The sequence below is a fragment of the Pseudopipra pipra genome, chromosome Z (genome assembly GCF_036250125.1).
Source record: "Pseudopipra pipra isolate bDixPip1 chromosome Z, bDixPip1.hap1, whole genome shotgun sequence".
NCBI lineage: Eukaryota > Metazoa > Chordata > Aves > Passeriformes > Pipridae > Pseudopipra > Pseudopipra pipra.
Genome location: NC_087581.1, coordinates 2,721,195 through 2,733,796, shown reverse-complemented (window position 1 = coordinate 2,733,796; position 12,602 = coordinate 2,721,195). Strand labels below are relative to the sequence as shown.

Below are 12,602 nucleotides of genomic sequence, written 5' to 3'. Positions count from 1 at the left end.
ACTAAGATCTACCACTAAATAGCAAAATCCCAGCATAATTCAAAACTACTGTCGCAGCAATTTCATAACTCTCTTGATTTGGTCTTTGACTTGTCTGGGTGGTATTTTTTGGATTTTGGGATGGGGAATACTTGAAGTGAGAGCTTGCTCTCATGGTGCAATCTCTCCAGTTGGTCCTTTGCACAGCAAACACCACAGTGAAGTGCTGCATCCGCAGAGCTGGAGCTCTGCTTCAGTGAAAGGACAGGCTGCAGGCTCTACCCGTACCTCCTGGCTGCCCTCTTTAATTTAAAACAGCTTTAAAAAAATCCATGTCTTTATGAGAATGTCTTTGGCCCCTTCACAACACACTGTTTCAGCAGTTTCATCATGCTCCCAGAGAGTTTAGTGCACGGATTTGATTGCGCAGCTGGACTTCGAGGGTTCCAGGTTTTCCCCCGCAAGGAGAAAAGAGCATGTTTTAGTATGCAATTGACTGAGTTTTCATTCAGCAAACATTATTAAGGCTCTTCAACTGTCTGATTAATTTGCTAGGAGAGACTCTTAGCTTTAAAAAGAAAAAAATCCAACACTTCAAGGATTTCTTCTTAAACACTCAATTGTTTCAGCTGAAATGAACTCCTTGTAGTTAAACTCTTTAGCAGCAATGGAAATAACATGGAGAAGAGAAGAAATACGCAATTAACAGTGCAGATTTTTCACTGAAGTGCAGTTTTTTTCTGCAAATGGATGATCTCCTCTGGTTCCTGCACAGTCCCTGTGCTGTCTGCTCTCTGAGGTGTGAATGACACCCCTTCAAAAAGACAGGGCTCAGACCAAAGCATGTACGACCTGACATGCTCAGGGCTCCTCAGATATGGTCCAGCTCCATGACTGTGACACTTCCAGTCATGTCCAGTCTTTTGGACCAGACCAGAAGGATCTCTGATCCAAAGTGGTCTGAATCAGAGGCTCAGGTTTTGTCTTACCCTCGACTTGTTTCTAGGAGCTCTTTTACAAGACTTACTTAAAGACCAGTCTGTGCAGAGCATCCTACAAACCCCTTACATTTCAGTCAGTCTGGAGTATTTCCCACAACCTGAGACATCAGTTTGTCCTAGCTGTGAGATTCACCCAAGGCAGCCTGTTTACAAATGTACCTGCACATGCAAATGCCCTCTCTAACAACTCTGAAACTGCACAGGTGAGTCAGGCAGGGATGTTCTGCACCTGACATACCAAACAACATATCCTTAGCTTTCAGACTAAGGTGAGACTTTCTGTTATTCCTTCAGGAGGACATGTGCAGAGCAGATCAGCTCCCTCATGCCCTCCTGGAGCAGCTCCTTGCAAATGAGAAGGCACTTACTTGTTGCAAAGCTCCATCTCCGTCACAATAATCTCCTGGACATGCCAGAAGACATCAGCTTTTGCAGATGACTTCTTCCCATCTTTTGGGCAGTGACCAACACAGATGGCTGCAATATCCCCAACATTCTTTGAAGAAAACTGAAATGTGTCTGTTGCTCCCCTACAGGAAACAGGGAGCAGTTTCAGTATCCTGGAGGCTGCCAGTGACTTGTCACATATGGACATTAAGCAATTTGCACACAGCTATAGGAGATAGAAGATAAGCCTTCATTCACAGTCATTTGATTTAACCTACAATCATTCAACACAAAGTATAATTTCCATATTTAAATTTAGTATTTTCTCTGATTAGGGGTGACACTTTAAATTGTTGCCACTAGAACTTCCCAGGATAAACTTGAGCTGTTCCACATACAAAATCAATTTGCCTCATTATAGATAAAGCTAAAGAATGACTAATTTCCCCTCCAGCACTTATTCATTCATTCTTGACAGATACTGTATCTGTTACACATCTACCCACCATAGCTGTTTTAAATTTGCTAGTTCAGCCACCCTTCCTGAAGCTCAGATTGAAAATAGTTTAGGGAAACAATAGAATCATAGAATCTCAGAACGGTTTGGTTTGGAAAGGACCATAAAGAACATCTAGTTCCAAGCCCCTGAAACAGGGCAGGAATGACATGTCTCTGTCAAACCCTTGACTAGATTCCTGTCATGTTCCCTGAGCATCTGTTAGGTTTATTTCCTTAGATTGGTCCTTGTTCCAACCTGCCTCCAAGGATAGTCTGTGACTAATGCCTCGGAGCATGGTGTCTAAGCCCTCCATAGACACCATCAGCTGAAGGTCGAGAGGAAGCTCCTCCTGATCTTTCATAATTCACATGATACCTCAGACATTCATACTACATCCCACATCAGCTGTAAGTTCACCTTCCTTTACCAGGAAAACCTTTCCTCCCTGCAAAGCAACAGAACATCCCGTGACTCTGAAGAGGTCCCTGTCTCCTAAGGACGTGCTGTGTCCTTAAACAAAGCAGAAAACACAGCTCACATCTGGAGCACTTTGGTGCCACGTGGGAGAAGGAATATGCCCCATGTTACATGGATGTGCCTCCAGCCTGTCTGAGTGAGAGGCTGATTCTTGGCTTTCCTCACGCGACAGTGATCTCGCAGCCTCACCCTGCAGGTTTGTCTGGGAAGTCAAATCTGAGCAGCTCTGACAACATTTAGCCTCTAACTATTATTACTTTCTCTCTGATTCCCACTGCCAGTGAGATGCTGCAAAAGGAATTAAAACCACCCCCAGCTTCCTTCTGCTCCTCCCAGCTCAGAAACACACACAGAGCCTCCCTGGGGGCTCGCCAGAAATCCCTTTGCATGTCCTGATACAAAGGGAGACACGCACACGCTTGCAACATCTGTATTTCCTTTTGCCAGATGCCTTTTTCGTGTTATTTTAAAACCTAGTCTGTGACTGCCCATCAGAAACTCATTTTATATGTTCCTTTTAATCCAGGTGAGAAGCCGCCAAGCTTTTTGGGAGGGGGATAAGAAGAAGCACTGCACAAACACAAGTCTCTAAGCCATCCTAGAGAAGAGGTGGTGTTGGTGGAGGACATGCAACTGGTGGGGAGTTCCTGTAGCCCACCATTCTCTTTACTACCTTTCGAATCTCCTTTTCTTGGAGGAGTTTTCCATGAGGAATTCCTTCGAGCGGCCCATCTTTCCTTCTAAGATGATCCAGATGTTTTCCTTCGTGTCTGCGTCCTCTCTGTCGCTTGTTACTGTGACAATCTCATAGGCTTTAGAGCACAGTTAACACACACATTAAACGAAAAAGGAGGAGCAGATGGCCAACAAGATCTCTTCATTTGGCTGTCACTTTGCTTAAAAACTCCTTCCCTAATATTTTTCACAGCATACAAGAAAGTACTTGAAAAATAAGAATGGAAACACTGAAATCTGTAGTATTTTTGAATTCTAAGTGCTTTGGGGTAGAATACTCAAAAAATATGAGTCCTGCTCGATTGGGTAGCAAGAGTTATTCTTAGAATCACAGAATATCCTGAGTTGGAAGGAACCCACAAGGATCATCAAAGTCCATCTTGAACAAGCTGTGTTCAGCTCCCTGCTGTGCTAAGCACTCCCTTTTTAACACAGTCCATCCAAATCCTCCTATTTTTTTTGTGCCACTGTTCCCAACAGAGTGAGGGTACCCAGGTACCTGACAGGATGTGCTCAGATGATGTGGTGGCCTATAAGTACCCAAAAGGGCCATCACAAGGCTGATTTTTTTGCAGTGGCAGAATGACATCACACTAAAGTAATGTGATTATTGACTCTCCAGGACTCTCCTGAAAAAGAGCACTGTTGCTGGAGCTCTTGAGATGCACTTTGCATATCATCAGTGTGGTTAAATAGCTCTTGTTGGCTGACTCACTCACCACATCAGACACCAGTGTAATTACCTTGGGCCTAGTGGGATCACCCAGAGCAGACCCAGGGCCATGGGCTGTTAAACTCAGGTGCCATGTTCAGCTGGGAATTCTTGAGCTAGTAGGCCAGAACGAGTTAAGGAGGAAGCCGGAACAATGTCACTCACAAAGCTTTAAGGACTGATCTTATTTTCCACCTCAAAGACTCAAGCACATTACTTCTAATGAGATCATATCCATGTGTTCTTTTGGCTTATTGCTGGATTGAACCACTGCAGATGGGTCCCTCTTAGGTTTCAACCCACAATGAGATCTTTTTCTTCCTCATAAACCCTGATTTGTTTCCTTCTTATCCCAGCACTTTTGAACTAAAGAGTACATGAAATAATCCAACCCTTAAAGCCTTTAGTGAAGCAACTTGCAGGCAATATGGTCCTATGGCCTCTGAGGTCCCTCAGCAAATGACAAAAGACAACTCCAAAAACTCACCAGTCCGTTCCTTCAGTTCCAGAATGTCATTGTTGGCACAAGCCAGTTCTCTTATGAGCTGCCCATCATCTTCACCTTTAGCCAGCCAGCGATCACACTGGAAGCGAAATGTCTTGTCCATGGCAGAGTCCATCACATCAATATATTCCAAGTGCCAACCCGGTGCAATTCCTTGTAAAACAACAAAATAAAAAAGATTTGCTTATTTGCATGTAGCTTGGGTAATGAGGTGAGGTGCCTTTCCTTGGTATCACCATCTTGGTGCTAGAAATCACAGAATCTTGGAATGGTTTGGACTGAAAGTGATGAGAGCTCCAGAACTGGATGCATCTGATGGGTATTTGCTTCAGATAATGTCACATCAGTGAACACAATATCATTTTGATAACAAAAACAACTTGTTCAAGACCATCATCTGATCCCCCTTCTAGAGCCAGGCCATGTTTTTGAGGGAGCTGGTAGCTTTTGATCAGATAAAAAGGTACTGGAGCATGGTCCTGGACAAGCTGGATTTCAGACTCTCTGGGCTAGGGAACACCTTCTGCTTCTGCAGTACCCATAGCAGCTGCAGAGAGACAGGGCTGGTGAGAGCCCTGACATCATGTCTACAGAGGGACCATACCATGAAAAAGCTCTGCTGTGGTTCAGGGACAATAAAGCCTTACAAAGTCCCAGAGAAATCATGAGGCTGTTTGTCAGAGCCCAAAGCATGAAAAACCCTGGAAATCAGAGATTTTGAGGGCAAAAGTTAATGGAGTACCCTCTGCAACAGAAACTGCTGCTGAATTTTGCTGCTATTTTAAGTGAAAAGTGAAGACTTTAAGCCAAAAGAAAGCTGAGTACATTTTCTAACCCCCATCTTGCACCTAACTAACGCCCACCCCTACAGCAAACATTTCTGTTGCTGTTAGTGAAGATAGCAGTGTCTGTGTGGTTTTTGGTGGTCTCTTCAAGTTTTGGGAGTGCAAGTGGGTTTTAGTGTTTTTCTCCACGGCCTGTATTGCCCCCCAAATCCTTCATATTTGGATTTGAAAATCAGAATGCAAAGTACAACTTCCTCCTTTGACCCTGCCAGCTACCACCTGCAAGGAAATTACCCTTCCCTTCCATGCCAAGCAACCAGAGGGAATTCCCTAGTGTTGGGACTGGACGTGAAAACAGGACAGACTAAAGTGATGGATGTCCCAGCATGGACTACCAAATCTCTTAACTCTTACCTTGGGGCCTTCTGAGGAATCATAGCACCCTTTTAGTTTACTACTTCAGTTTGTCTGGTTTGTTTTTTTTTTTCTCCTCTTGGAAAAGCAACTTGAAAATGAAGAAAACAGCATTTGAGAGCATTTTCCCGATTTCTTTGTTGAAATTAAAGAAGTTCTTGTTGAGCTTGGTGGGGATGGGAGGACTTACAGTCCTGCTATTAGTCAGACAAAGAAAGATTATGTTCATGATGAGACATCTCTGCTGACTTATTATGTACATCCCAAAGACATTAAACAGTTCTTGCTTTTCCAGGAATTCACTGCCATGTGCCTACTTCCTTACTTTGAAAATATTAATCCTCATTACCCTTGAAAAGAAAATGATGGCACCTTTTTGAGCTATGCCAACAGGTCACCCTTTTCTTAAGGACTGTGAGCCCTCCACACTACGTGTTGGCTGTTCTCTATCAGCCTCACTGCCATTGCTGTTTTGTACTTTGGCTTCCTGAACCTTCTCCAAGTAAGGAAATCATGCACTACAAAACACTGACTTCAGCCAACACAGCCACTTGCCCTTTAAATTTCAGGGGCACAGAACTGCAGAATTATTGTGGCTTGAAGTTTCATCTGTAGAACATTGGGTCCAATCCCCTAAAAGCCAAAGCAGGTTCCTCAGGCCTGTGTCTGACCAGGTTTATAGTATCGCCAAGGATGGAGATTCCACAAACTCTCTGGGTGGCCTGTGCCAGACTTTGATTACCTGTGCCAAGAAAAAAAGCTTTTTTTTCTTATTTTGAATGGAATTTCCTGTATTTCAGTTCAAGCCCATTGATTCCTGTCCTGTCATCAGAAACTGGTGAGAAGAGTTTGGTTCCATCTTCTTTAATTTTACAGTTTGCTCAGAGAAGCTGTGGCTGCCCCCATCCTTGAAAGTGTTCAAGACCAGCTTGGACAGGGCTTGGAGCAGCCTAGGATAGTGGAAGGTGCCCCTGTCTATGGCAGGGGGATGGAACAAGATTATCTCTAAGATCCCTTGCAGTGCAAACCATTCTGTGATTCCATAATCCTATGAAGTTCTCCAGGGCTCCCATCATGCTTCAACTGGAGCAACTTGCTCTTTGGTGCTATTTGGAAATTTATCCTAAGTATGTTTTCAGTGTCAGCTGTTCATTTTTTTGGTAAGCTCATTTCCATTTAAGTTCAATGAACATCTCTGCAGCATATTTAGGAGGCTTTTTCACTTCCATCAAATCTTTTGTGACAACAGCACAGCACAAAAGAAAGAAAATATCCCATCTTTCTCCAGTGAGAGACATCAACGGCTGCAGACTAGGATGGAATAAATTGGTGATCTCTGCCCTGTTGCAGGAGTGAACAGGATGATGGGGTCAGGATCAGTGCTAATCAGCAGCACCCAGAAAAGAGACTGAGTGAGATGCACATATCCTTCTCCCTTTTCTCCAGCCTGGTCCCAGCAGCCACTCACCAGGAGAGCTGCAACAAAATCCTGCTCTTTTGTTAGAGGGAGAGATAGGCCAGAGCTGATTTCCAGCAGATGTTAGAGTTGAGGGCAAAGCAAGCACAAAGTACAGCTTTTCCTGTTCCTCCCCACAAAGGTTCTTTTATCAGCTCTGGGCTATTCAAAGAGCAAGTGTTGGGCTCTGTCAGGATCGACACTGAAAAGCAAATACCAACAGGCTGTCCCTTCCAGACCTTAAATCAAGGAGCTGGATGGCCACTCTTAGAAAAATGGTGCAGCTGCCCCAAAACATCCCCCAGTCTGCTTTAAAGGAAAGATATTTCCCTTCCCTCTCACTAGAATTTGTTTTTTTCTCATTTTCACTCCTGATCGTTAGCAACTTGAATTATATTAGGAGACCTGGAAGCTGTAGAAGGATCCCTTTATTGCTTTTCATTGCTCAAGAGAAATAGTTAACCCCTGGTGAAAGCTGTAATGGATATGTCCAGAGTAGCACATCTTCCCATCCTGTCTCATGGTGCCAGGAGTCACATCAAGGGTCTCACTGCCACAGCATTAAACACCATTTAAAAGCTGATATGGCAATTGAAGGGTTTGTTTGTGTCTGAAGAAACTGTTCTGCTTTACCAGAAAAGGTATAGTTTTTCTCTTGTTTCAAGCTGGGAAAAATATATTAAATTTCTTTTTGCATTGATCTGGAAAAAAAAAAAAAAACAAAAGCCAATGATGCTCCAAGTCTAAATGTGAGCTTTCCCTCTGCTGGGCTGGCTCTGTGTGCTGGGGATCACATCAGTGGAAGGAGAACAAATCATGTCTGCAGAACCACTTTTCAGGTCATGAAATCTTGGTTTCAGAGTATTATCCTGTTTACACCTTCTGTTCCCATGTGACTTTCCCAGAGCAATGGGCTCAGAGACATTACAGCACCTGAGCAATAATAGGAAAGGAAACTACATCCCATATGGACGTAATCCCAGAGGCATCAAATCCTCGGCCGAAGCTGGTTTATGGAGCAGCATCAGTGAAGGAGTGAGGAAGAGGAGCCAGAAAAGTGGTGTGGATACAGCAAGGTGAAAGCACTTTCCCAAGTCCTGAGCAGTGCTGGCAAGGCCTGGCTGCACGGGAGAAACTGGAGGATCTCTGCAGTGATGGCTCACAGCCTTTTTCCTGGCACAGCAGGAGCGTGCTGGGCCCATAACCCAGAGGTCGATGGATTGAAACCATCCTCTGCTACCAAAAATGTCATGGTTTTGAGTCTTGTGTGGTGTCTGGAAACCATCTCACACTGGGTTGAGATGTGGGAGGGGGCTGGGACCAGGGAATTAGATTTTTGGAGCTCTGAAACCATGACATTTTTGGTAGCAGAGGATGGTTACGAACCATCGAGATAAAAAGAGATAAAAGCCATGATGCTTATGGTAACAGAAAGAGTTTTCCAGACAAAACACAGACTGTACCACCATAGAGAAAGTAAGGCTATAAGTTAAGTATTAAGAGCAGAGTTAAGTTTGTGATAATGTTATATTAATGTGTAGTAGAGAGATTTTGATTGTATTTTAGTTTATTGAAGATTGCATGCTGATTAGAATTTTTCAAATTGTTGTGATATGTCGATATTTCGCAAAAAGCGGGGGGTGGAGAGTTGTGGGGGGGGGAAACAGTTTTCCCCCCTGAAGTTATAAAATGGTAAAACCCCAGGGGGTGGTGACCCTTGAAGTTTTGAAGTTTTACCCAGTGAGCGCTTCTGCAAAATATAAACATATCACAAGCAGAACGGAAGAGAAGGTAGTTGTAGTTTGGTAGTAGAAGAAGTGACCATGTTGTAAAGCCATGAGGAATGAGGGCAGGAGCCCCCCTGGGGGGCTCTGGATCCCCCCCAGCCCCCAGCGGGGGCTGCAGAGACTTGGAACAGTGTTAAGCTGGACTATGTATCTGTAGCTATGAGCTGGGGGATGTTTCTCCACTGTGAGACACAGCAAGAGATACGGAAAAGTGGTGGCAGAACTGCACTGACCGAAGAAACGGTGGCAGAGAGCCAGAAGAGATAAGACCAAGCAGCAACAACAGGCAGACAGCAACACAGAGAGAACTCCTGGAAGGAGAGAGAGAAAGAGAACGAGAGCCAGCAGCAGAGAGAGAACTGAGTTCTACAGAGAGAGTTGGGGTAAGAAACTGAAACAAACTCCCCAAACCCCTCTGAGACCTCCTAGAGAGGAGGAGGAGATGGACTCCGATATAAGGAGAGGAGTCTTGGAGTGCTGCAGCACCAGAGAGAGAGGAGCTGAGAAGCTCAGACGTCCTGAAGCTGGACTGGGACAGCCAGACAGAATGCGGAGGGGGTGACCTTGGCCCCCCTCGCCGCTGCTGCCAAGCCTGGCAGCCTGAGACAGAGCACAGGAGCTCTGGTAGAACTCTTGAGGCAAAGGCTTTCAGCTGAAAGCTGCCCAAGATGTTCTGACTCAGGGGTGAACCCCCTGAGGAAGGGACTTTCACGAAGATGCCCCTGCATTTCGTGACATGCCTGTGGTGAAGCGAGTTTTGTCCCTGCTGGCAGTCCACAGGTGAGGCCTTCGCTTGGAGTCGAAGGAGAGCCAAGAGGGGTGAAAGGAGACCCCCTTATGTCTTGAAGACCCTCGTTTGGAGACGATGGGCCGAGGGGCTTGGAGACCCCCTTGTGTGTATTGAAAAGAGATCCAGCTACAACAATCCAGTTACAGCTGCTGCATAGAGACAGAGAGACCTGCTGCCTCAGAGACATTGCTGCTCTGAAGAAGGGATTTGTCCTTCTTCCCTCCTGGACTTTTATTTGGAGGGGAGAAGAGATTTGATCCATTGTAAATACTTTTATGTCATGGTAGAGATAGCTAAGATTGTATATAAGGTATTGTAGTATTTATTTGTACAGTCATTGTAATATATTCCCTTTCCCCCATTTTGAGTCTTGTGTGGTGCCTGGAAAAAACCATCTCACACTGGGCTGAGATGTGGGAGGGGGCTTGGACTAGGGAACTGAATTTTGGAGCTCTCAAACCATGACAATGGGGTATCCTGATCCTCTGTGAAAGCCAGAGCTGCTCCATCACTCAGCTTGCAGAAAAGCAGAGCAGACCTGTTTGTATCCCAGTGACACCTCGAGCAACAGTACTGGGAGAACAAGGGCTCAGGAAAAAGAACCAGCTGCACAAATGCCTTGGAGAGCACCATGGGCTTTTCTGCAGTGACCCCAGTACGAATCAGGACCACTAAATTTCTTTCCTTTAGTGCTTTGAGGTAGACAGGAAGAAATGGTACACATTTGAGCAGTTTCTGCTCAATTACGCAGGTCTTGGTCTTTAAAATAATTTGGCAAGCACTGTGCCTTTGTGAAGGGTACCCTATCACCAAAACAAGTGTTCAACGTTTGTAACAAAAGGTATTTCACTCCAGGCCTGCTTTTGCAGCCATTGAAATCTGCAGCAGCAAACCTGACCTAATAAAACCCGTGGCAGTGCCACGTAGGCTCCTTAATGGTCTGCAGCTGGAAGTGACATTTTCAATAGCATGCAAAACATTTCAAATGTAATTAGAGGAAGAGAAGAGCTTTGGGGAAAAAAGAATCACTTTGCTTGCTTGACTCTGTATAATTTAGTGTGATGTAGTGAAATGTATTCTCTTTCCCAAATGTCCTTATCCAAAAAGAGCAGTTACTTGTCCCATTTATCCTCCTTCTCAAAAGGGCCCAAGCTGGCCACTGGGTGATGATGGGCAAGGACCCTCCGTGCACATCTGAAAGGTCCTCACAGGGCCATCTTGCCATCTTCCCAGGGGATGCTGGAAGTCTGTGCTTTCCTGGCACTGGGCAGGTTGGGTTGTAAGCTCCTTGTCATGCATTTCTGCATGACAATTGGTACAATTGAGCCAGACTTTGGAAGTGGTAGATGAAACACAGATGATGACATTACTGCTTCCTTTCACTAAAATCTCAACCTGCAGCACCAGAAGTTTCCTTTGGCCCTCTTGGGAACAGCCACCATTTGCCATCCCTAAAATATTAAGCTATTTTGATACCTGCAGAAACGTGGGAGGGTGGGGGGAAAAGCGAATGAAATGAGTCAGGTGGGTTCACTGCTCACCAGGCACCTGGTCCCTCACCTTGCTTTAGTGAATATTCACTATTCCTTCCAAAAAAAAAAGAGCTGATGGGATCAAATCTGCTGGCAGAACCACATCCAGGTTTGGATACACACATGCCCACGAAAGTGTCCGCTCTTTGCAGGCATACTCATTGACTCTCCTCTCTATCCCTTATCTATCTGCAGCAGATCTTTTTTGGTTTGGTTTTGGAAGCAGTTGATGTCTGATCAAGGATAACAGTAGTCATTACCAGTGTTCATGTTTCCATAGAGTGAAAAAACCCTCCTTCTTGGGACACTGGCTGCTCAGGGGCCAGTAAAGTATTGCTGCTGCTGAGACATCCACAACCATTGCTCAGCCCCTTAACTGCATTTTTTTTTTTTTTTAATTTTCACATTTTCTGAAACATGAAGTAACAACCATTGCACAGACAGTTCACCAGCCCTGCATCCTCTGACATTATTTATCCATTGCCTGGTTATGTGACCGTCCACCCCTAAACCCCTCCTCGTGAGACATCACCCAGAAAATGGTGGGAGTTTTTTGATAGCAGCATCAAATCACTGGAAAAGGAGCGTTAATTGTGAGGTGTTAAAATCATAGCATCTAGCTGTGCTTCGGTACATCTCAAAACACTTCTAAGAAGGTGAATAATTTTTATCCCTAATTAGCATAATTGAAAATGAGGTACAGAGATGTGATTTACGCAAGGTCATTCAGCGAGCCAGTGCCAGAATAAAAATAGATTCATTTCGTGTATCTCTTCTTTAGGATCATGTTAGTTCACACCACAACATTTCTCATCAGAGCAGACAGGCAATGCAAAACCTCTCATAACCTTTGACAAAGCAAAAGCTTAACACTTGGGACAGTTTTAGAAAATAGGTCCCTTACCCCCCTTCCCTCCTCTGTTGTCTATGCAACTTGTTCAATCCAGGATTTGACTCAGGTCAAAATCACCCATAAATTACCCTCAGAAATTCCCCCCCAGTGCATCCTAAACATCAACTACGCCTGTGCAAAAGCACTTAGCAGCTCTGAGTGAAGATACAACACTTTCTTATATTATGTTTTTGTGACTGAAACAAATTCTGTGTTTTATTGAGGAATACTTGATGCAAAAAACATTTAACAAGGATGCAGGGTAATTTATCCCCAAGAGGCGCAAAGGAGGCTTGTAGAAAAGAGAAGCTTTTAGAAAATTGATAATTCTACAGCTACATCTGGCCTTTTGGGCTCCTTCTGCTTTGTAGTGAAAGATTCTGCAATTCAGGAGATTGGAAAGAAATGAATGAATGCACAAGGTCAACACTGAAATCTTCTTCTCTCCAAGTCTGCTATTTTGATTTCTTAGATCTTTTTTTTTAAAATTTTTCGACTTTGTATGCTCTGCACTGTGACATCTTTGCAGTGCCTTCTGCTTTAGCTGTAATGCCTGTAGCTCGTCCTTCATTAAATCAAAAAATTCCAACCCCTGCCACGGACAGGACACCTTTCACTAGACCAGGTTTCTCTAAGCCCTATCCAACCTGA

At 44.4% G+C, this 12,602-nt stretch overlaps 1 protein-coding gene across 1 annotated transcript in view; it reads right to left on the bottom strand.

Annotated features, from left to right (window-relative positions):
• The window catches only part of LOC135406581 (lipoxygenase homology domain-containing protein 1-like), a 72,339-nt gene that overhangs the window by 2,262 nt on the left and 57,475 nt on the right, over positions 1-12,602 (bottom strand). The window contains exons 15-17 of the mRNA XM_064640897.1: positions 4,278-4,448; positions 3,017-3,155; positions 1,349-1,510 (exon numbers count right to left, since the gene is read on the bottom strand). Of these exons, the coding sequence (XP_064496967.1) occupies positions 1,349-1,510; positions 3,017-3,155; positions 4,278-4,448 (472 nt within the window). The remainder of the gene's footprint in view (positions 1-1,348; positions 1,511-3,016; positions 3,156-4,277; positions 4,449-12,602) is intronic.